Source organism: Cyprinodon tularosa, unplaced genomic scaffold, assembly GCF_016077235.1.
Source record: "Cyprinodon tularosa strain WSP-4 unplaced genomic scaffold, ASM1607723v1 ctg743, whole genome shotgun sequence".
Taxonomy (NCBI): Eukaryota; Metazoa; Chordata; class Actinopteri; order Cyprinodontiformes; family Cyprinodontidae; genus Cyprinodon; species Cyprinodon tularosa.
The window spans coordinates 14,413-40,431 of NW_024039500.1; the positions used below are offsets into that span (position 1 = coordinate 14,413).

Here is a 26,019-nt window from a genome sequence, read left to right on the forward strand (position 1 = left end):
AGGTGATCTACCAGCTCTACCAAACTCAGCTCCAACCTCAGCCCTCTGCCTGCCGTCAGCCTCTGAACCCTCCTTGCTCCCTTCTTCTGCCTGCTCAGCTCAAACCTCAGCCCTCACCCTGCCGTCTGCCTCTGGACGCCCCTGGTTCCCCTTTCTGCCGCTCAGCACAAACCTCTGAACAGTGAATCCAGTCGTGACCAGCCCCTGGACCTGATTACCCATCTGACCTGTTTTTGTATGCACTCTTTATTAAAACCTTTGAACTTTTTCCCTGCCTCCTGGTTGTGTTCTGCATATGGGCTAGCATCCAGAAACCCATTATGATATCTGATATGTTCCTGTTTGGCTGTGACACCATACTGGAGAGAAATAACAGCTGTTCTGCTGCCATCAAGACCTTTGTTTATAGATGTTCCAGCTTGGCCTGTTTTTCAGTGTAGTGCTGTTTCTCTGACTGTGACCTACTAGATGTGCTCTCTTTCATCCTCTGACATGGGAGCTGGTTCGGTGCTCATCTGCCTGTGTTTCCTGGATGGGGTCACCTGTAGAGCTAATTGGGTATCTCTTCAGTTCTTTCTGTATGTCTGCTCCTGTCTCCTCAAGGGTCTCCTTGAACCCTTGAACACAGTGTCTTGAGATGTGTTGAGATTGTTGTGATTTTGTGCTATACAAATAAACAAAATTAAGCATTGATATTACCTTAAAGATAATCCAACTCAGGAAAAGTAAAAAAATTTTTTCCTTCTTCAGGGCAAAAAAATAACAATATGTTTTTTTTGCCAGGCAAGAACAAATTTGTTTATTTAAAACAATACATCTTAAAAAACAACAATTGTTTTTTTCTAACAATTTACTTCGATCTTTGTAAACCAAAACTTTTAACATATACTCAAGGATTTTTATATGAGAAGAAAGTTTCATTTTAAAAGGAGGATGAAACATAAATCTGTGATTGAAAAGACTGTAGATGGAAAACCTTTTAAATCCTAAAGTTAAATGATGCAGGAAAGACAGATTTATCTTCTATGTTGACTTCCTGTTGACTGAATGTAGAAGGTGAAAAGGATCATACTTAAAGACGGCTACAGTTCTAATGACCCAAAAAGGTTCTAAGGAATATAAACATCTTCCTTCAGGGTAAATTATGTACAGGAAATGTGGGATGAAGAATTACTTTTTTCAAGGTTTTTCCAGGCAAAACAAGGGTCAAACATATAAAAGCACAATAAAATACAAGCACCTGTGCATGTCCAATGTTGAGGTTTAGTCTACAGAGTGATGTCATAAAGATAATACTTTAGATAACATCTTGTGTGGAGGAAAGTGTCTCCATGGTGATTGGCTGACTGGGTGAAACCCCTGATAAAAACACACCAATTTGTTTACCTGATCTAATCTCTTAATGATTAAGAGGATATAAAAAAGTAATCTTTAAAATAAATCAAAACAATAATGCTTTCCTTTGATTGATACAAACAACTAACAGTTCAAAAATAAAATAGCTGAAAAACTGCTTAATTTGCTCTGGACCACAGGTCTAATAACGTAAACATGGCCGTTGTTTTCCCCCCAGGATATTCCAGGAGATCATTGAACCGGACTCAAGCCTGGAAAAGGTTTTATCTGTTAGAACATGAAACTCTGACAGACAACATCAAGCCACCTTAAATGTGACGTCTTGATTTAAATATGTAAAATACAGAAATAAACATCTGTATCCATTTAATCAACAGAAGCTGGTGTAGGTAAACCATAGAAACATTTATACATAAAAAAATTAAAAACTTCAAAACTAGCGTGCTGTTCCTTAGTTATTTTTACAGCCTTTTTGATTATTTATAAATCTGTCATTCCATCTGGGATAGCGAATAACAGTTTAATTCCTTTACTGCCTGTAAAAAGAGTAGGTATAAATAAACATTTTATGGCCTTTCATCATGACACCATGTACAACACCTGTGCACAAAAAAAATCCTTCATTCCTGCCAGAAACTATTCTCATCTGCATCCACCTGCAGTCTCTTCTGTAAACCCTTTTCTCATTCAAATAGAGGATGATAGGACTTGATGCACCTCCTCCTGTGAGATGTATGGGGACATGGAAAGTCCTTCCATTAAGTCTTCCCTGTCTCGTGGGAAAGTCATTTCCATGGCGATCTAAATGCAGCTCTAACAGCTTGGAGCCTTCTTCCTTAAACATGCAGTGATAGCAGCCTTAACTTTTGGTCACGTTTCCTCCACTGTGAAAGCCTTCAGTAGGTGGGGGGTCTCCTCGCAGGGCTCCTGAGGATCTGGGATCATTGTGGTCTGGAAGTCAAAGTTTTCTCTCTGCTTGGACACAGATCAGGAAAAAAAACTGGTTCAAAACTTGAACATTAGTCCTTATTAACATACAGCTGGAAATCCTAATAGTCTGGTAAAGAAGAGCTTTCTACTCCATTTACAGAAACTGCAGTGCATTGCCCACTGCTTAATCATTGTTCTGGTTTTACTAAATAGGTTGCACCAAATAAAATCAGGAGTTATTTTCTCATTAAGTTTAGCTAATGGAAGCAAATAGATATTTTTACAAACCATAATTTTTCTCTCTTCACATCAACAGCAGAGGGAGACAAAGAAAAGGTTTATATTAACTGTGTCAGAGCAGAGGAATAAGTGTTGGGAATTATCTTTTATAGTGGAAATTTTAGCATTGTTTAAATGTAAAGTATTCAAAACATTGCTCAGTTTACATAAATGTAACAATATTTTAGTCAGCCTCTAGTCTAAAGCTCATTAAGCAAAACATAGATTATTTTGGGTGTCTCTGTTTTATAGTCCAAACACACCTTGTTTATTTAAATAATCAGGGGTCATTTTTATCAAGCATCTTAGCGTTATTATTAAGATCGATCTTAAAAGTGATCTCATGAACAAAAAAATGATAAGAAATTATTTATCAAGAAACTTGCTCACATTTTTGGCTGTGTCAAATTGTCTACCCTAACCCCTAACCCTTCAATACCCATCTGGAGCAGGGACTATATAGAGGACTTCATAGTGAACTCAGTAAACGAAACACTGGGACAGATGATCACTACTTTTCACTCTATGTTGATCACCTGTGGCTCCCCACATGGTGCCTGCAACATCTTTGTTCTTTTTTCGCCCCAAAACCAGTCCCATAATTTTTGACAAGGAGAGCTCTTGCAAAGCATTCCGCGATATATCTGCTCATTTAGTGAACACTGATGTACACTACTTTTCATGGTGCATGATGGGAACTTTTGAGTCCACTACTTTTTCATCCAGACACCCATATAAAATTATAATAATGACCCCAACCCCTATACAGAGCACTATATAGGGGTTAGGGAGGGTGTTCGGACACAGCTTAAGTGTGATTTTAGGAGCGGGTTACAACAGCATCTGCTGGATGATGAAACTTCTAAGTCTATTAAATTTAATTGAATTTTTTTTTTTTTTTTTTCGGATTTACTTTTTTTAATCTACATTAATCTCACGGTAATCTTGGAATTGATCTAGATGACTTCATGAATCAGAATAAGAACTACTTTTATTAATCACTTACGGGAATTCTTTTTCTTGCAGTGCAAACTTTTACAGAACAGAGAAAAATAAGATTGTATGTACAAATAAGATATAATAATAAAAAAGATAAGGGTGAAAATAAAATAAGATAAGGATATGCCTGTGCTACCAAAATATTAAGTAAAAGTAAGTCTTTGAACAGATTTCTTTAGCCAGGTAGTGCGTTAGACCAGGGGCTCATCACCTATTTCCAAAATGCATCACAAACTGCTGGAAGCTTTTATACTATAATAACTGGTGATGAAAATAAATAATATTCAATAAGATGTATTTGTGTGTTTATCTAGATAAACATGAATTCTGAATTGTAGGCCTACATAACTGGTCATGATAAACTATTTACAGCCAGTAGCTTTGTGTCAGTCAGTCCAAGCTCTATTTCTCCTTTTTCCACCAGTCAATCAAACAGACATTGTAATGTCCTGTGAGGCTGGATTAGCTGCAATGGCTTCTGGTCAAGATGGGCAAAGCATCAACATTATGTTGTTGCAGTTTATAAGTGCTAATCTCTTCATTATCACCATCAGAAGAATGTTTAACCAGGAGCATATAACGGTATAAGCGTTTCATTATTTTTTTGTATTGCGGAAAGAGCTTTACGATAGGGGTATCAGGGCCAGGCAAGAGATTTGTTGAAGAGAATGAAGTCGTAACACTATTAGAATTAAGTAATAAAATTAGGAGAATAATGTCGTAAAATTATGAGAGTAAAGTGTTAAATTATGAGAGTAAAATCTTAATATTATGACAATAAAGTCCTAATATTATGAGAATAAAGTTGTATTTTATTACAATTCTTATAAGAAGCACTTTCTTACCTAAAATGAGCAAATTTGAGCATCATATGAAGTTATACTTTGGCTTTGGTGTGACAAATAAGGAAATCTTTTAGGACCAACATTAAATCAGGCAGTTTGTCGAAGAGGACTCTGTTGCTGGTTGCTGTTTGGTGATGCTGGTCGACCATCATCTGCTGGTCGGAGCTCGAAGCTTTCTTTCTGAAACGGGTTGTGGTATGATGACTTTATTCTCGTAATATTGCAACTTTGTTCTCGCAATATTACAACTTTATTCTCGAAATAAAAAAGTTTTAAAAAAATCTCAAACCTCGCCTGATACTCCATCAAACGATTGGACCTTGGTTTCAGCATTAGTTAGTTACCTGCATGCAAACCTGCTACAGTATCAAGGAGAAAGTCATCATTAGTAAAGGCCAACCCAACTTTGAGAAGCATTTGCTTAGTTTGCTTAGGCCTTGGGCTGACCCTGCATGTAACACCTAGAAATACAGTACCTAGTAATATGCTCCATCAGTCTGCTTTATAAAGAACAGAGTGATCTGTTTTAAAACCCATTAAATACTCACCAGAAATTGTGGCAACGTTGCTTTCTGGAAATATTTTTGACAGGAGTCTGGATAACAGTGGACGATGGACCAGAAGAAACCAATCAGAAGACCCAACATGATGACCACTGTCACAGTCACTGCGGTGGGCTCCTTCCATGCAGGAGCACCAGGAGCTGCAGGTGCATTGGGTTTAGATTTGTTTAAGACCTTTTATAAAATGATTATGTATAAATATTAAAAAAATTGAAATGATGCATTTTCCACTTTTAAAATTGTAACATTAACACTTATTTTCGTACTCATATTTTCCTAGGAACAACAGATTAATGTGATTCTCTTTTATTTTTCAGGTCAAAAGGAAGATATTTCATCAATAAATAAGTGCCGTCTTTCTGTGTGTACCTGTGATGGACACACAGTAGCTGTCCGTGTATCCACTGTGCATGTCTGACTTGAGGAAAACCTGAGCCTTGACACAGTACACTGCTCCCTCCTGCAGGGCGGCGAAATGCAACACCTCCTGGTCTGCTGCCATCAAACTGACAGAAGCCTGAAGAAACAGCAACACAGGTGCAGAGGTGTCAAAAGTATTCATTTTTATTACTTAATTAGAAATATAAATCCTACTGTTTAAAAAACTATTTTGTAGAAATTAGAGTACTAACTTAGACTTTTTACTCAAGTAAAAGTTTAAAAGTAGTATTTTTAAATGTACTTAAAGAATAAAAGTAAAAGTAATGCAGGACAAAATGTAAAAGAAAAACAATGGTTACTGCACTACTCTATTAAAGGAACATGTTTCTATAATTCTTGATGATAACTTCTTTATACTTAAGTTTCGTAGTTTTATAACTAATGGCAACAGTGTCAAATTTAACCTTGCCCAATCTTAAAAGACTATCCATTTTGGTATGTAGCGAACAACAAGTCGGTGCAGCACCGACTCCAACCAGAAAGAAATTGTTTGGATAAAACAAATGATATTCATGTTTTTTCTTTTTTTATTACAAACAGGCCATTATGAAAAGGAGGTAAAATGAAGCAAAACTAGTAAGTCTATTTTTAAAATGTAAGGAGAAGAAAGAAGAGATAATTGGGAAAAAAAATGTAAGGAGTAGAAGTAAAATGTTGTCTAGAAAATTTTTACTCCAGTGAACTTTTTAAGTATGGTAACAAAGTATTTGTACTTTGTAACTTGACATCTCTTCCAGTGGCGGCCGGCCCATAGGGGGCGCTGGGGCACCGCCCTCCCTGATAAGAAGAGAGAAACGTAAAATATATTTTTAGAAATTTACTCATAAATGTCAGTTTAACTCTCTAGAGTTTGTACCTATAAGCAAAACAAATTATATAAACTACATTTTCCTACCTACCGTCATTCATTTGTGGATTTCCACAGACAGACTCCTACCGTCTCTGTCTTGGGGCGCTGATCAGACAGACCCACATTTGCAGAGAATCTGTCAATCATGTACTATTGCTAGGTGAATTTAATGGCCAATCAGCGTCTCAGAAATTTATGGTCTTGGGGCGCTGAAAATACTGCGCTTCTACAGGCTTCTGCACCCAATGCGCAGGTGCAGACAATTAGAGGGATGATTGCGAACGTAACGAGCAAGATGCAGCTTCCACTAAATTCGGTGAGATCCTTATTTATCTACCCGTTTGCCAGAAGAACATCCCTGTTGTAGGATATGAAAATTTCCTGTCATGGTTATTGTAACTGTGACGAATCCACCTCGTCACTTAAAACTTTGCGTGCCACGCACACATTCCTGTTATACTGTGCTTGTGAGGACCAATTCGCTCGCGTTGAGCCCAGTAGCTCCATTAACTTAAAACACACAAGCTGTTCCTGGTTACCTGCTGGCGTATTGAGGGTGCACACTTAATACTTCAGTGGGTTTAGCCGTGTGTGTGTGTGTGTGTGTGTGTGTGTGTGTGTGTGTGTGTGTGTGTGTGTGTGTGTGTGTGTGTGTGTGTGTGTGTGTGTGTGGGTGTGTGTGTGTGTGTACGGGGACTTGTCATCTTCAGTCTGGCTGCGTCTTTGCTGGGTTCAAACCCAGTTTGGTGTAATTGAATAAGTCAATGAATCTGTGTAAAAGAATTAAGTTGTAAAAATTATTTGTTTGTTTTTGTACATCGTTTGTGGAGGGATAATATATGGACAAAACTGATTTCTGAGAAGAAATCAGAAATAAGAGAGCCTGAGGTGAGGGGCTTAAACTATTTAATGAGGGCTGTGGGAAGAAGAGCGGCCATTTCTGTTTTCTGTTTCTTTGTTACATTGCTGGTAACTGGAGGGAGGCTGAGGCCCAGAGGATCTTGTATATGTTTAGTTTCTTTTGCACCCTGTTTTGAGTTTTTGCGCACAATAAATCACCAACACCGGTAACCCGACTGAGCCTGGGTTCTCGGAGGCCAAAGAACCCCGACACAGTGACCAAAATCATCACTGTTACTGTTATTATACAGTAAATTAAATCATTACTGTTAAATTGTATGTATTGTGCAATTGTTTATTTGAATTCTTATTCCGGATTAGTTGGAGACATACACTAGGCTATATCAGCCCCACCAAAAATATTTTTCACCAGCCGCCACTGATCTCTTCACAGATGCAACATGTCAGTCAATGCAAATTAAAAATGTGCAGAGTGACGTTCAATGTCTGTAGTTAAGTAAAATCGGTCCATGTGTAGCCCTTAGGGCCAGATCAATATCCAGTATTGGAAAAAAAATTAAAGGGATAGGAGCAAATAAAAAGTATTTCAAACAATTAAAAGAGACATGGTACAGTTGCACAGATAAAGATAAGAGATAGAGGTCGAAACAAGATGGCGGAGGGAATGGAAGCATAGTCAGCTAGCTCTCCAGAGTCGGGTAAAAATGGCCATACACTGTAAAAACGACAACTCAAAATTGTTCACCTTACTAAGATTTTTGCATTCACTGACAATAAAATTGCCAGTTGGAACTTGAACTGTCTTTTGTGAGCCAGTTGAACTTACTTTCATAAGTTTCTGATGAAAAGTTCATCTTATTCTATAAATTAAGTTGAGTTTACTTAGAAGTTGTAGTTGACACCCAGTCCGAGCGAGGTCAACTTATCTGCACATGCTCATTTCAAATTTGTCATGGCAACTGGCTGCTATGGGGTTTCCATGGATTTTCCCAGGAGCTCCCTTCTAAAGTTTGGTTCAACCATCTGGTCACTCTGCTGGTGGTAACTTTCCCTAAGGACTCGTCCAAGAGAAGACTAAGGCACTGGTTTCCTGTCATCTCTGGCAATATTGCATTATTTGTAAGGTTTTAACAGGAGTTGGAAAGCAAAAAAATATATGCTGAAACCTGATTTGTTTTAAGCATAAGATTACTTGTTTACATTGTGGAATTGTAAACCTGGTTTACTGCCAGGGCTGCACAGTGGTGCAGTGGGTAGCACTGCTGCCTTGCAGCAAGAAGATTCTGGGTTCGATTCCTGGTCATGGGTCTTTCTGCATGGAGTTTGCAGGTTCTCCCTGAGCATGTGTGGGTTCTCTTTGGGTACTCTGGCTTCCTCCTACAGTCCAAAAACATGACTGTTAGGTTTGGCTTCTATAAATTGTACTGAGTGAGTGTGTGCATGAATGGTTGTTAGTCCTGTGTGTCTGGTGACCTGTCCAGGATGTACCCTGCCCCACTTGGGACAAGTGTGTTTAATGTCAGTGGATGATTTAATGGGGGGGATTTAAACTCAAAAATGTAAGTTATTACAGGGAATGGTTGTCTGAATTTAAAATTACTTTTTACAGATAATCTGAACTTAAAATAATAAGTTTTTACAGACTTGAAAGTTCCAGTAACTTGAATTAAAAAAACTTAGTTGGCAGAACTTGAAAAACTTAGCTGACACAACTTAATAAGTGTAGTTCTACAAAACTTAAAAAATTAAGTTGATGCCTTCAACTCAAAAATTCTGTGCAGCCGGTTGCCTTGAAATTTTGAGTTGAACTAACTTTTTCGTTTTTACAGTGTAACAAAATTAGAACTCGACAGATTAATCTAAAGCATGAGTGGAATAAGCAAGAGAAGAAGCCGGAAAAACAATAAAAAGCAAGACAGAATCGAAGAACTGGCTGCAAAAGAAGAAATTTCCGAACACAAAGCTAGCGAACACGAGAAAGCCCTAGCAGAGGAAATGGAAGAACACGATAGCACGGAGGCACTGCAAAATGGGCTCGCAGCTATCAGAGGTGATATTAAAACCCTTAAACAAGACCTGTGTCAGGAGCTGGTAACATTAAAGGACGAGCTGAAGAAAGAAATAAAGGAAGAAATAATGAACCTCCGACAAGAAATAGACCGTCAGCTGTCCGAGAATGACCGGGAACTAAAGGCACAGCAAGTGAACATTAGCGAGACACAGACACGCATATCGGAGGTGGAGGAGTGGAAGATGGATGCTAACAAGGTGCTAACGAAGATGGTGGAACAAGTTCTGCGAATGCAGGAAAAACTAACCGATCTAGATGGGAGATCAAGGAGAAACAATATCAGAATCTTCGGTTTACCAGAGGATGTAGAAAGGAGATGTAAAGCTACATTTTTGGAGCAACTTTTTAAGAAAGAACTTGAACTTCCGGAGGGGATCGATCTCCAGATCCAACAAGCCCACCGAGCCCTCGCTCCAAAACCGAACCTAAATGCAGTACGAGGTCAGTGTTGAATATTATAATATGGTTATTTCATATTTTTCAGAGGTTAAATAAATACAGCAATAATTAAACTCAAATACATTTCAGGTTAAGATTGTACTAGGTCCTTTTATAAGTAATTCTCCACCAGATGGCGTAGGTGCCATAGTTGTTGTTTTTTCCTGTTTTCTGACAGGCGAAGAAGTCAGTGCTTTTCTAGAAAATGTAGCTCTATTTTTACATGTATATTGCCGCAGTTCAGAAGTAAAGCGATATAAAATGAAGTCGAATGGGATGTCAGCTAAATCCACAACAGTTAGTCATGATAAACTTTCTACAATTTGAGACCAAAGAAACGATCTTGAAGAAAGCCTGGCAGAAAAAAATCCACGTATGGGGTAAACAATTCTACTTCGACCACGACTATCCAACTGAGATTGTCCAGAAAAGAAAGGCATATGCGGAAAAGAGGATTCAACTAAAACCGACTGGGAGATGGTAAGACATTTAAGTTGGACATGTCTAGATAGAGCGCTGCCCCACAGGATGGGAGTGGTACTAGATCTAGGGAGGGGCCCTCAACACAGGTGAGGATCTCCCCTCCACCCACCAACTGGGACTGGGGGAAGAAGGATACCCCATGTTTTTAGTCCGCCGGATTTTTGTTTGTTTTTTTGGTTTATGTTTGGTTAGTAAGTTCATGCTGGCTCTGTTCTGAGACGCTTGGGAGCATATTTAAAGGGAGTAATAAATCGTTATGACTGATATCAAGATAATGTCGCTTAATGTGAATGGTTTGAACGCATTGAGTAAAAAAGAAAGGGTGATGACAAAACTGAAAAAGGAAAAGGCACAAATTATATTGTTGCAAGAGACTAATTTATCCAAAACAGAACATGAAAAACTAAAAAAGTATGGCTACAGGAATACATACCATAGTTCTTTTAAAGAAGGATGTAGAAGAGGTGTTGGAATATTAATGTCAAACACAATACAATTTGATTACAAAAAGGAATTAAAAGGAAGGAAAATACATAATATTGAAAGGAAGAATAGAAAATGAATTAATAACCTTGGTAAATGTATATGCACCCCGGGAGAGTAACAAAAACTTTTTCAAAAACATATTTGATTTAATAGCGATAGAAACAGAAGCAATTTTAATTTGTGGAGGTGATTTAAAAGTAGTTCTGAATCATAATATGGACACAACAAGTCACAAAAAAACTAAAATGCAACAGCAAACACAGAATGCGATCTATAAAATTAGAAACCCATGCACAGGTGAACTAACAGATAGCCCAGAGGCAATAGAGGGCATTTTTCGAGAATATTATGAGAAACTGTATACACAACCTGAATTGGCACATGTGGAGGAAATGAGAAATTTTTTAAATGCATTAGATTTACCAACAATTGGCAAACTACAAAACACTGACAGCAGCAATCACAACGGAGGAAGTGAAAGAGGCAATAAATACATAAAAAAATTATAAATCCCCAGGCAGTGATGGATACCCAGCAGAATGGTACAAGACGTTTAGAGAAGAGCTGACACCAATACTTACAGCTTCTTTCAATTGGACACTCAGTAACAACAAAATACCTCCTTCATGGAGTGAAGCTATCATCTCAGTCATCACAAAACAAGGAAAAGATAAGGAAGACTGTGGCAACTACACTCACCGGCCACTTTATTAGGTACACCTGTCCAACTGCTCGTTAACAGTTACTTTCTAAGCAGCCAATCACATGGCGGCAACTCAGTGCATTTAGGCATGTAGACATGGTCAAGACAATCTCCTGCAGTTCAAACAGAGCATCAGTATGGGGAAGAAAGGGGATTTGAGTGACTTTGAACGTGGCATGATTGTTGGTGCCAGAAGGGCTGGTCTGAGTATTTCAGAAACTGCTGATCTACTGGGATTTTCACGCACAACCATCTCTAGGGTTTACAGAGAATGGTCCGAAAAAGAAAAAACATCCAGTGAGCAGCAGTTCTGTGGTCGGAAATGCCTTGTTCATGCCAGAGGAGAATGGCCAGACTGGTTCGAGCTGATAGAAGGGCAACAGTGACTCAAATAACCACCCGTTACAACCAAGGTGGCCAGAAGAGCATCTCTGAACGCACAGTACGTCGAACTTTGAGGCAGATGGGCTACAGCAGCAGAAGACCACACTGGGTGCCACTCCTCTCAGCTAAGAACAGGAAACTGAGGCTACAATTTGCACAAGCTCATCGAAATTGGACAACAGAAGATTGGAAAAACGTTGCCTGGTCTGATGAGTCTCGATTTCTGCTGCGACATTCAGATGGTAGGGTCAGAATTTGGTGTCTACAACATGAACGGATGGATCCATCCTGCCTTGTATCAACTGTTCAGGCTGGTGGTGGTGGTGTCATGGTGTGGGGAATATTTTCTTGGCACTCTTTGGGCCCCTTGGTACCAATTGAGCATCGTTGCAACGCCACAGCCTACCTGAGTATTGTTGCTGACCATGTCCATCCATTTATGACCACAATGTACCCAACTTCTGATGGCTACGTTCAGCAGGATAATGCGCCATGTCATAAAGCTGGAATCATCTCAGACTGGTTTCTTGAACATGACAATGAGTTCACTGTACTCAAATGGCCTCCACAGTCACCAGATCTCAATCCAATAGAGCATCTTTGGGATGTGGTGGAACGGGAGATTCGCATCATGGATGTGCAGCCGACAAATCTGCGGCAACTGTGTGATGCCATCATGTCAATATAGACCAAACTCCCTGAGGAATGCTTCCAGCACCTTGTTGAATCTATGCCACTAATAATTGAGGCAGTTCTAAAGGCAAAAGGAGGTCCAACCCGTTACTAGCATGGGGTACCTAATAAAGTGGCTGATGAGTGTATAGACCAATTTCACTGTTAAATGTTGATTATAAGATATACACAAACATACTTTCTAATAGATTAAATACCTTTGTAACAGACTTGATAGAGGAAGATCAAACAGGAATTATGAGAGGACGCCAAACACATGATAATATTAGAAGAGTTCTACACATGATAGACCAAGCGCAGCTGGGAAAACAAAGTATCATAATAGTAAGTGTTGATGCAGAAAAAGCATTTGACTTAGTAAATTGGGAATTTATATATAAAACATTAAAACAATTTGCATTCAGTAATAAATCAGTACAATGTGTAAAGACACTATGATATAGTGTCTTTATATATTGTACTGATCATCACCCTACAGCGAAAATTAAAATAAATGGAAGCCTGAGTGACGAATTCAACATACAAAGATCAACCAGGCAGGGGTGCTGCCTATCACCTACACTGTTTGCCCTCTTTATAGAGCCTCTGGCGCAGGCAGTACGACATGATGGGGAGTTATATAGGGTGACCAAACGTCTGTATTTCCCGGAACATATCCGTATTTCACGTCCTGTCCCGGGCGTCCCGGTTTTTTTTTTTAGAAAGTGAGGAAATGTCCTGATTTCACTGCGCACGACGCTCCGTGTGACGTAATCCCTGAGCCGCGTCAGTGCGGGCAGCCCTGCTCTTAATCAGAGGCTCTGTTCAAAAACCTGGGCTGCATCCTCCAAGGATGCGGTCTACGTAGACTGGATCCTTCGAAGTCCTTGAAAATAAGGAGGCCGGAAGAGTTCTGTCTGTAAATTCGAACAGGTCCTCCCTTCGGCGGGTTTTACCGCCGTATGCTCTGTTGCTTAGCAACCGTGAAAGTTGACACACAAAGCAGGAAAAGAATGAATACCGAGGTTTTCAAAACTGTTTGTTTATTTATTTATTTTTTAAAAAGTTAAAGTGAACAAAGACTACACTCACAAGAATCCAGAGTGGAATAAAGGTTCCAACCACCGGGAGCAGGAACAAATCAAATCAAATGTAATGATAGAAACCTTAGTCAGTTAAATAACCTGCTGCTGTCATTCTGCACATCTCTGATGTTGCTGCTATTTTCAAATATCCATTATTGTAAAAATGTCCATACCTGCATATTGGTTATTTATTCTCCAGTTTTGTTAAAACACTTTACAGAATTTTATTTTTTATATTTTAACTCTTCCCTATTATGTTATTCTTATACATTTCTCTAAGGTCCTCATTTGTGTGACCATTTTCAATAATCTTTTTGCTGCTGTAAATTTGCCCATTGTGGGACAATAAAGGGATTTTCTATTCTATAAAAGGGTTAGAAATATATAAGTAAATCTAAACAATGTATCTACAAAATATATCTGCAAAATCTCTAATATTCAACAACAAAAAATACTTAGTTAAGCATATTGTGCAAAACAACAATAAAAAAATTAAAATCCTATCAGATTTATAGTTCCCAGTCTGCAGATCTATTAGAATCTGTCCTTAAATTACAGCCAAACTCATTTACACAGTAACAGATTAAAACCTTTAGATAAACCAAACATTACCGCCACATGTCTGACTCTATAACCATTAAAACAACTATTTACATTAATTTCAGACGGAACTATACACAGAGTTGTATTATTATATTAAACTGAACTTCAAATTTTCACAACTGTTCTGCGCCAAGTAACATTTCCTCTGATCACGGAGCAAATCCCGATGATGAGACATTTGTTCTTTCAATATCGCAAATATCATAATATATGAAAATATGGTCACCCTAGAGTTATAGTAAATGGAGAGGAACACAAAATAGGGCTTTTTGGAGACAATGTAATAACTTTCCTTGAACAGCCAAATGAATCGTTACCAACGCTGGTGAATCTCTTTGGAAAGTATGGTTATCTTTCAGAATATAAAATTCATGTAACTAAACACACATTCTAACACTCAATTACATTCCATCAAAAGAAATTCAGGAATCATTTCTCAACTATGCTCAACTAAGATATGTCATATGCTAGTGCACACTCGACTACCTTTCTGATCGAATTCAGTTTGTTCATGTTAATGACAGATCTTCAACATGCTCAAAGGTTACCTGTGGAGTACCACAGGGATCAGTGCTAGGACCAATTCTCTTTACTTTATACATGCTCCCAATCGGTAGAATTATTAGAAAGCATGGAATTAATTTTCACTGTTATGCTGATTATACTCAGCTATATCTGTCTATAAATCCAGATGAAGCAAACCCATTACATAAATTACAGGCATGTCTTGAAGACATACAAACCTGTATGACACTTTCTCCTTCTGAATGCAGACAAAACAGAAGTTATAGTCTTTGGACCAGAGTCTTTGAAAAGGAAGCTGATTAGCCTTCATTTGGATGGGATTAAACTGATTTTAGATAATAAAGCAAAACATCTTGGTGTTGTTTTTGATCAGGACCTGTCATTTAAATCCCATATGAAAGAGGTTTCTAGAAATCCCTTCTTTCATCTGAGGAATATTGCAAAAATTAGAAATATCCTGTCCAGGGGTGATGCTGAGAAACTAGTCCATGCATTTGTTACTTCAAGGTTGGACTATTGTAATTCTTTACTATCAGGAAGTCCAGAAACTGTAGTTAAAAGCCTTCAGTTGATCCAAACTGTTGCAGCCAGAGTTCTGATGAAAATTAAAAAGAGAGATCACATCTCTCCTATCCTGGCTTCTCTTCATTGGATTCCTGTTAAATCCAAAATAGAATTTAAAATCCTCCTTCTCACATATAAAGTCTTAAATGGCCGAGCTTAATCTTATATCAAATATATGATTGTTCCTTATGTTCCTAACAGAGCACTCTGCTCTCAATCTGCAGGTTTACTAGTGGTTCCTAGAATTTCTAAAAATAGAATGGGAGGCAGATCTTTTAGTTATGAGGCTCGTCTCCTGTGGAACCAACTACCAGTTTTAGTCTGTGAGGCAGACACCCTGTCTACTTTTAAGACTAGGCTTAAAACTTTCCTTTTTGATAAAGCTTATAGTTAGAGTGGCTCAGGTTATCCTGAGCTATCTCTATAGTTATGCTGCTATAGGTTTAGACTTTTGGAGGACATAGGGACCCCCATTTCATCATTCTGCTTCATTCTCTCTCTATTCTCCTATTCTGCAGAATCTGTTAGTTCAATCTCTAATGTTATGCTCTCTCTGCTTTTCCTCAGAGTAGCTTTGCCTCATCTGTTCCTGTTTGGCTGTGACGCCATCAACACCCTTGTTTATAGATGCTGGAGATCGGCCTGTTTTCCAATGCGGTCCTGTTTCTCTGACCGTGACTGACTGGATATGCTCTCTTCGTCCTCTGGCATGGGAGCTGGCTCGGAGCTTGTCTACCTGACTGTGTGTTTCCTGGACGGGGCCGCCTTTTACAGCTGCTTTTTGGATATCTGCTTCTGTCTCCTTGAACCCCAGTCGGCCTCAGCAGATGGCCGCTCACACTGAGCCTGATTCTGCTGGAGGTTTCTTCCTGTTACAAGGGAGTTTTTCCTCTCCATTGTCACTACACTGTTTAGTGTGAGGGATTGTATTCGAGTCAATGAGTCGATACAATCAACTGGTTTTCCTTAGATAGAAAATTTTGAATCAATTTGACTGTATGATCTGGTTGAACTGTAAAGTGCCTTGAGATGACGTGTTGTGAATTTGGCACTATATAATTAAACTGACTTGAATTGAATTGAATTGAAACTACATAGCTAAGTGGAAAGATATGGAGAAAGAGTTTGGAGGATACCCAATTCAAAGTGTTATAGGAGATGAAGATATATATAAGAAGATCAAAAAATACATGGATCCAATTACATTGTTCACACTGGAATTGTGGTTCAAAACATTAAAAAAACACAAGATAAAGAAAGAAATTAAGGTACTCAGGTGGGTATCATATGATAGCGATTTCAAACCAGCAATGTATGATAAAGGGTTCAAACAATGGATAAGCAAGGGGATCAAAGGATGGTATACCCTTCAGAAAGATGGGGAAATGGAGTTTTCAAAAAATTAAGAAGTATAATTTTGATAAACATGAATTCTACAGGTACCTGCAATTGAAATACTATTACAAGACAGAAATCAGGTGGGATCCCTCTGTGGAAGTGAATGGGGTGATTGAAATTGTGATAAAATCATTTAGTGGAAGAAAATTTAAAATAATTTCTACTATATTAAAAAACTGATGATGAAGAAACATTCAACTAAGTACATAAAAGAAAAGTGGGAATCAGAGCTTAATGTGACAATTTCAGATGAAGATTGGCTAGATATGTGGAAAACACATCAGACATCCACCAATTCACGGATATGGAGGGAGTTCACATGGAAAAATCTAATACGATTTTTTATCACACCTAAAGTCAAGAATAAATATAACTATACAAACATAGTATATTGGCAGAATTGTGGATAAATGAATGCTGATCATTCTCACATATTCTGGAACTGTCCTAAAATTGTAAAATTTTGAAAAAAAGTACATGAAACAGTAAAGAAGATACTAGGATATGATATTCCTATGAAGAGTGCGGCGCTATACCTTTGCAATTTGAACAATATCAAAGTACGAGTAAAAGACAAGTATCTAATTAAGATATTGTTAATAGCTAGCAAAAAAGCTATCACGAGGAAATGGGGACAGGCAGACCCCCTTTGTCAAGAACAATGGACTGGAATAATAGAAGAAATCTACATTAAGGAAAAGCTGACACATCGTCTAAGACTGCAACCAACTCAAATGGAAGAAAAGTGGAGGAAATGGACAAGATTCAAGACAAAAGACAGCGACAAAGATTAAAAAAATAAATAAACTAGACGGGACAAAGGCCAAATAGATGAATAGCTCACAAGTGAAAGCTCTATGTTACGTTGAGTTTAATGTATAATGTTCATGTACACTGTATATGTAAAAAAGTGAAAAATACCAATAAAACGTTAAATGTTAAAAAAGAAAGATAAGAGATAGAGCATAAAAATAAATGATGAAATAACTAGAGTCATTAAAGGGACACTATGCAACATTTTTCAGTTAATTAATGTGTTCCATAACGTTATGGATGATTAAATGAGTCATTTCAGGTTGAACAAAGGTATTCTCGGCCGCCCTGGTGGTCTGTGGGGGAAATACTGCACTTGCAACTGCAGGAGCACCGACCCGCACCCACAGGCTCAGAAGTCTCGTGAGAGTCAGTCTTGCTTTACGGCGAGAACTGCTACACCCCCCAGTTAAAAGCATGCTCGTTGCTAGCACAGTGGCAATCTTTGTGCAGTTATGCTACGTTCACGCAGCAAAAGCAGCAAAATCGCGTCTGCTGCTTCATTTTTGCTTCTTGTACCAGTTAGTTCTGACCTGTGGCTGAAGCAGCTTTGCTGCTCTGGCTGTGCGGTGCAAAAGTGTGTCTGAGGCGCGTTGGGCGGAGCTTCACTATCCTTTCTCTGCCTTGCAGCTATATTTGCTGTGATCAGTGGGAATAAAGTAGTTTTAATATGTGTTAAGTGAGAAAATACACCTGAAAACTTAATCAGTGCCGTCAGTTCATCCAGATTATTATCCTGCCTTCAATATTTTTTCTGTCGGAGCCGCTCAGAACCCCACATACCAGGGATGCGCCGACAGTATGGATCCCTTCATCAGCAGCGGTTCACCGCGGCAGCTGGTAGGTGTTTTTCATCTAAATAATCCAAACTGCTTATTCAGATTTCTGCATTTTAAGTTAATTTAGGCGTCAATAAACTGTTTAAGAGGAGTGATCATCAGCGCTGTGTCTCTCTCCCTGCGTTAAACGCTCCGACGCGCTGCTTCAGCTGCTCAGACGTGCTGCGCCTGCTGCAAGTCTGAGCAGCTGGCGCAGCACCGCACCGCGGGACCTTTTGCTGCGCCTTGACGCGCGTCAACCATTGACTTTGCATGTAAACTCGCTGCTTTTGTCGCGCCAGCTACATCCAGTGTGAACGCAGCGTTAGTCATTCGCTGCTAAGCTCAAAACAACCGCGCCTGGCTTGACGGAGAAACCAGGAGAACAGCTGAGCATATTTACGACAGTGCACTTTTACTTTCGCCCTCTGGGGGGAGCCTCGCTGGAAAATCAACACCGGTTGCATAGTGTACCTTTAAAGTCAGGATTCATAAGGTAAAAAAGGGAGCATAACAACTGAGCATAATTTGATAAACTTTGAAGTTGAGAAACAACCTGCTGCTCTCCGTCTTTCTTCCACACCACCACCTTGGTGATGGCTGTCAGAGGAAACTTCCTGACCGACACCAGGAGAGCGTCACCTGCTGTCGTCACCTTTATATCAGGAACAGGAGGAGTTACTGCAGAGAAAAGTTATTTTATTACACAACCAAACAAAGTCCTGCACCTCATCCAGCAGCCATCTTTGATTAGACCATAGCAACATCCTATATCTGTCCTGTTTCATCCCACCGTAGCTCTGCTGCTGTGTTTTGGACTATTTTTTGATGATGCTCCACTCTGGACCAAGTCTCAGAAGTTTGCATGTTCTGTGGCTGTGAAACAAGTCTGCATAATAAATTCTCTCTGATGAAGTGTTTGTTCTGATATGTTGTTTGGTTTTCTGAACAGCCACCTCTACTTTAGAGCCGGTGTTCTGTCAGATGAGCATACCCCGTCAGATCAGCATATGCATGCGCAAAACATCAGATTTGCATTTATCCCTTTATTTTTGTATGAAAAATATACTTTAAACTACCTCGACAGGTGTGTATCCCTTTATTCATGTACAAAAAAATTAAATAAAAATTAAGGTCAGATCGCCATACACTTAAAAAACACCAAAAAGTAAGTTATTAAAATGTTCTTTTGTAAATGAGTAAGGGGATACACAGCCATTGTGGTAGTTTAAAGTGTTTTTTTCATACAAAACTAAAGGTATAAATTAAAGGGATAGACTTAAGGAATAAACTTAAGGGATGAATTTAAGGTATAAGCTTAAGGGATAAAATAAAGGGATACATTTAAAGCTACAATGTGTAATAATTACAGGGATATACAGTCAGAAATGTAATATATTATACCTAACTATGTTATTTATCATCATCTACGAGCTCAGCCTCTTAACCTTAATATTTGCGTTGCCTTAGAATTCGCTATTTATAATTATATAGGAGCGGGTCTCGCAGCCATGGAGGCAGACATCTTTGCGCTACGGCAGCGCAGATCCAACAAACTAGCGATTGCGAGATCACCCAGTACGCTCGAAGGTAACTACGGCAAGTTGAAAGAGATGAACTGAGACGGTACTGAACAATAGATACTAAATACTACTATAGATACTTATAAATACTATCTGTAAAATTATCTATGTAAACAAACCTTATCACTTGAGAAGGTAGGTGATGCGGACGTCGTGGAAGACATTTTGTCCCGTAACGCTCGCCGTACTGTTGGGGGGGAGAAGCGGTGGGGGGGAAATGTTCATGTTGCTGCGGTCTGCAGCCTGGACGTTAGATGTCGCTGAAAATTACACACTGTAGCTTTAAGGTATAAGCTTTAGGGATAAACTAAAGAGATACATTTAAGGTATAAGCTTAAGGGATAAACTAAAGGGACAAACTAATGGGGGATAAATGTAAGGTATAAACTAAAGGTATAAACTAAAGGGATACATTTAAGGTATAAGCTTAAGGGATAAACTAAAGGTATAAACTAAAGGGATAAATTTAAGGTTTAAGCTTAAGGGATAAACTAAAGGGACAAATTTATGGGATAAATTTAAGGTATAAACTTAAGGGATAAACGTAAGGGATAAACTAAGGGGACAAACTTAAGGGATACATTTAAGGTATAAACCAAAGCGACAAATGTAAGGGATACAGTTAAGGTATAAACTAAAGGTATAAGCTAAAATGAAAAAAACTTAAGGTATAAACTAACGGGATAAACTAAATGGACAAACTTAAGGGACAAACTAAAGGTATAAACTTAAGGGACAACTTAAGGGATAAATTTAAGGTATAAACTAAAGGTATAAGCTAAAAGGATAAATTTAAGGTATAAACTTAAGGAATAAACATAAGCTATTAGCTAAAGCTATAAGCTAAAAAGATCAACCTAAGGGATAAACTAAAGCTATAAGCTCAAAGGATAAATTTAAGGGATAAACTTAAGGTATAAACTTAAGGGACACACTTAAAGGGATAAACTTAAGGGATAAACTAAAGGGATAAACTAAAAAGATAAACAGCTATTGACTATGGATATGCTGGTCTGCCTTCTGACAAACGGAGCCCTTTAAAGGCTTCTGCCATGATCCTAGTTTTTATTAATTTCTGCGAGTTGCAGGTTTTGATATTTAGACAGCTTTCCTAAATATCTGCCCATTTGTAAATAATCTCTTATTCTATAATATGATAGATATCAGACAGTACAGAAATGAACCTTAACCCATTTCAATCATTTCCTCTGCTTTATTAAAGAAAATCACACAGAGGACGATCAGTTTATAAAAATCTGAATCACCAGGCTGCTACTTACCTCCTTAAATTCTGGGAGAGCTTCAGGTTTTACTTAGGTTTTTAATGATGACTACATCTCTTGATGAGAGGAGCTTTAACATGTCACCTCTATTTAGCAACAGTAGTCCCCCTTTCCCTGTTGACGCTTATCTGTTTTTGACATGTGCTACAGAAAAAAACAGCTCCTAAACTGGATTTGATGGGTGGGGTCAGGATGACAACATTCTGTCTCTCACCGTTGTTCCTGTTGAACGGGAATTTGGTCCAGGCGGAGAGCCTGGAGCCGCACTGGGCCCTGACGCGCACGTTGTAGTCAGAGTCAGATCCCAGGTCGAAGGTCAGGTCACAGTCAGTGTGTGGAATCTTCTGACAGTCAGGAGCATTAATCCAACTGCCGTTCTTGATCACAAGCTCAAACTCGCTGCAGGAAAAGAGACACAGGAGTGTTAATATCATACTAGCGCTCATTGACTGGAAAACCTTCCACACTGGAAAATTGATCTAAAAATAAGTAAAAATGTCTGAAATAAAGTGTATTTAGCCTTAATTTGAGAAGGTAAATGATATAGTTTGCCAATGGATTGAGTATTCTTACTCTTAAAATAAAATAATTAGATAATATGCACTTGAAATAAGACAATGCAATTGTCTTGTTCCATTAGCAAAATGTCTCTTTTACCTCCTCAATCCAAGAACAAATGCACTTATTTTAAGAAAAAATGACTTGTCTAGATTTCAAATTTTTCCAGTGCAAGAGCAGTACTGATCATTTTTGCGGCTGTGTGTTTCCTGGACGGAGCCACCTTTTGCAGCTGCTTTTTGTGTCTCTGCTTCTGTCTCCTTGAACCCCAATCGGCCTCAGCAGATGGCCGCTCACACTGAGCCTGGTTCTGCTGGAGGTTTCTTCCTGTTAAAACAGAGTTTTTCCTCTCAACTGTTGCTACAAGCATGCTTAGTGTCAGGGATTGTATTTTAGTCAATGAGTCAATGCAATAAACTGGTTTTCCTTAGATAGAAAACTTTGAATCAATTTGACTGTATGATCTGGTTGAACTGTAAAGTGCCTTGAGATGACTTGTGTTGTGAATTTGGCGCTATATAAATAAACTGAATTGAATTGAAGAGCTCTATTATGATGTTCTGAGCCAAGGATCATGATTAATGATGTTTTCTATCAGAAGTGGCAGATTTGGAGTTTAACATATCTGTAGATCAGAATATGTATGTTCACCCCTACCCTTATCCTCCTGCTCTATTCATCAGAAATGTTTTTGTTTGTCTCAATGTCATGATGAACATAATTTAACAGCTGTTTGTCTGCATTCCTCCTGCTGTTAGTCAGACATGTTAATGGCTCCCAGGTGTTGATAAATCCGGGGCTTTGAGAAAAAGGAGGAGGAGGAGGTTTTGACTCCTCTTTCAGGAGTCTGTCTAACCTGTTAGGTTGGTTTATTGGAATATGAAGTAACACAAAAACATAAACACAGCCGAGCTTCTACTCTCCAGAAACATCATGTTGTTTCTTTGATGAATTTTTAGCTGATTTATCTGTTTTTCTGAAAGTGAGATTTAGGTGTTCCATCACCTTTATCAAGTAAATATCCCTCCCATTTGAACATCTTTTCAAACACATTATTTTGCATGAACATGGTTTACTTTCACTTCATGTTTGTTTCATATGGAGTTCCTCAACAACCAGGTTTGTCTGCATGAAAACAGTCGATTCAGATAAATCCTGTAAATGCCTGTTAAGGACATTAACAACCTTTGCACCATGCCTTTTTATTTATTTTTTCTCCCACGCTGTTTAAGTGATCAATGCTGCACTTTATGGAATGGATATAGCTAATATGGAATTAAAATCCACCTTCTCACATATAAAGCCTTAAATGGCAAAGCTCCATCACATCAGAACAATCAGAGATCTGATTGTTCCTTATGTTTCTAAAAGAGCACTTCGCTCTCAATCTGCAGGTTTACTAGTGGTTCCTAGAATTTCTAAAAGTAGATTGGGAGGCAGATCTTTAAGGTATCAGACTCCTCTCCTGTGAAACCAACTAGTCTGTGAGGTAGACACCCTGTCTACTTTTAGGGGTAGGGTTAAAAACTTTTTGATAAAGCCTATAGTTAGAGTGGCTCAGGTTATCCTGAGCTATCTCTATAGTTATGCTGCTATAGGCTTAGACTTCTGTAGGACATAGGGACCCGTATTTTTATAATTTTTATGAAATATTCTCCCACTCTGCAGAATCTGTTAGTTCAGTCTCTAACGTTACGCTTTCTCTGCTTTTTCACATAGTAGCTTTGCCTAGTCTGTTCCTGTTTGGCTGTGACTCCATCCTGGAGAGAAATTTCAGCTGTGCTGCTGCCATCAACACCCTTGTTTATAGATGTAGGAGATCAGCCTGCTTTTCCAGTGTAGTCCTACTTCTCTGACTGTGACTGGATGGATGTGCTCTCTTCATCCTCTGACATGCGACTTGGCTCTGAGCTCGTCTGCCTGTCTGTGTGTTTCCTGGACACGGCCGCCTTTTACATTTGCCTTTTGTATCTCTGATTCTGTCTGCTTAAACCCCAATCAGCCTCGGCAGATGGCCGCTCACACTGAGTCTGGTTCTGCTGTAGTTAAAAGGGAGTTTTTCCTCTCCACTGTCGCTACAAGCATGCTGAGTGTGAGGGTTTGCATTCGAGTCAATGCAATCACCTGGTTTTCCTTAGATAGAAAACTTTGAATCAATTTGACTGAATGATCTGGTGAACTGTAAAAGGTCTTGAGATGACATGTGTTGTGATTGGGCGCTATATAAATAAACTGAATTGAATTGAATGGAAATGTTCATTTACTGTCTGGAGAGCTATACTAAAGGAAATTTCCTTTTGTGTACACACTGTGCATAAAAAAAAGACAATACATTTTTTATTCTGATATGGGCTTTCATTGGAGCTCAAAACATCTTTTTCTTTTTATTTATGGATAAATAAAAATGTGGAGTTGTGAAAAGGGCACCTATTTATAACTAATGTCTCAGTTTTCACCCATCTTGGCTGGTACCACCTGTTTATTTTATTATTTTCCTCTCAGGTTTTTGTCTTTTGTAGTTTCCTATTTTAAACCAGCCTTTCAGGAGGACTCAGAATTGGAGAAGCTCAAACATCTTGTTTGAGATAAAAGCATAAAGCCCATCACATAAGGACTGGACCCGCTGACTCCCAGCATTGGTTCAAAAGGGTGAATAACTTATAATACAAGGAGGATTATATGAATTATATGATATTTTCTGAAAGCCAATTATTCTAAAATGTTGTGTTTATTTGTTCGCAACAAATGCTGATCTCTTTGTACTTTAGTAGATAAACGGGTTCCATTCATGTTAAGTAATTTAGAAAAATGTCTGGACCGAATCTAATGTAAATCAGGATCATGTTCTGATCTAATTTACTTCTATTTATAAAACAAACAGTTGCTTTTAACTTTTCTTCTTTTTACTGTTTAAGTTTTTATTTCAACTTTTTCCTTATTTTAACTCTAATATTTTAATTGTTATTTCTTTTGATTTCCTTTCCTTTTTTAGTTTCCCTTCTTTTAATTTTATTTTCTTCGGTTTTAGGTATGTGTTCTTTTGCCATTTTTTATTCTTTGTAACTTTTAATGTAATATTGTTTATAATAATTATAATTATTATTGTTACATAATAATGCTGATTGCATAGAGTCATAGCCTTGGCAGAATCCCTAGTAACTGAAAAATGTCCACTAAATTTATGATATCAAAAAAACACATGTTCTGAAAAACTCAAATTACAATAAATCAAAAACAGAACTTCAGTGTTTCTGATGACAGCTGGTTCTCCTCATGTTTACAAACCAATTATCAGGATATTCTGTCTCTAAAGAAGCCAGAAGAGCCAAACTATGACTATCATTTTTTATACTTTTTAGTCTGTTTCTTTTATTCTCCTTTAACGCAGAAAAACTTCTTGAATATTAGATTTGTTTTTTTCGTAAAGCTACTTGGTGTGACTTTGTATTGGTTCAACTAGATCAGGGGTCACCAACATGGTGCCCGCGGGCACCAAGGGGCCCTCAAGGACCACCATGGGTGCCCTTAAAGTCTTCTGAAAATAGAACAACTCAACAGTGAGCTACGTTTGAAATTTCACTGTATTCTGTTGCTCTTCTTTTTTTAATCAGTTATAGAACATTTCATCATTAATCATATATGGCATTTAAGCATTTATAGAGATTTCAAAATGAAAATGTCTAAAATAAAATTAGAAATTTCAAGATACGAAAAAGATATGTACAGTATATAATCTATAAAGTTTAGGTGAACATTGACCCTTGCAATTCATAGGTCAGTATTGGTAGCCCTTCCTGTGACTCAGTACCCCTGAATTAGCCCTCAACTGTAGAAAGGTTGGTGACCGCTGAACTAGATCATCACGTTATAAGTGTGAATCAGATGTGAATGTTGAGTTACTTCCTTGGAACGAAGTGGTTAAAAATTACAAGTAATTCGTTTTCCAGAAAAAATTATCCCTGCTCTAAATAAACCAGGCAGCCTTCTTTCTTTGGCATTGCTCTCTTTCTTTACCCTCATAACCCTTATAATCTTCTAAGTGACAGACTTGGTTGAAAAAAAAAAGAGCAACATGAAGAAAATCTATATGTCACTTTCTGTTATATCTGAAATGTTTTGCACCAGCTTCTATTAAACCATCTGTAAAATGATTCAACATTTTTTAATGTTTAAGCTGATGTCATGTGAATTTGTTTACTGTGAGCAGAGGAATGCTGTTGGACATTCGAAAGGCGACACTTTAATTAAATCTCTGATATACAGCCAAGATAACTCACAGGCTAGGTAAGTGGAATTTGTTGTTCCATTCTTGGTTTGTAGCTTAGATGCAGAGAAAAAAAACCTTCGACTTTGCTGGCACTTCATCAGGACAGATCCACAATGTGAAGTGGGCATCTATCAACGCTCCAGACAAACTTTCAATCAATC

The 26,019-nt window shown here is 38.2% G+C and overlaps 1 protein-coding gene across 4 annotated transcripts in view; it reads right to left on the minus strand.

The window, feature by feature from the left end:
- Positions 1–849: 849 nt before the first annotated feature.
- Positions 850–26,019, minus strand: part of crfb16 (cytokine receptor family member B16) — a 29,787-nt gene continuing 4,617 nt past the window's right edge. Inside the window, exons 3-9 of one of the 4 annotated variants that reach the window (XR_005279340.1) lie at positions 21,248–21,432; positions 18,724–18,848; positions 5,342–5,489; positions 4,958–5,112; positions 4,699–4,768; positions 4,410–4,589; positions 850–2,328 (exon numbers count right to left, since the gene is read on the minus strand). Coding sequence is in view for 3 of the 4 variants with exons in the window: in XM_038269931.1 (XP_038125859.1) it covers positions 2,227–2,331; positions 4,958–5,112; positions 5,342–5,489; positions 18,724–18,848; positions 21,248–21,432 (718 nt within the window). In the remaining variant the exon portion in view is untranslated. Of the gene's footprint in view, positions 2,332–4,409; positions 4,590–4,698; positions 4,769–4,957; positions 5,113–5,341; positions 5,490–18,723; positions 18,849–21,247; positions 21,433–26,019 lie in introns of all 4 variants that reach the window. The other 3 variants (XM_038269933.1, XM_038269931.1, XM_038269932.1) reach the window with 3 other exon arrangements.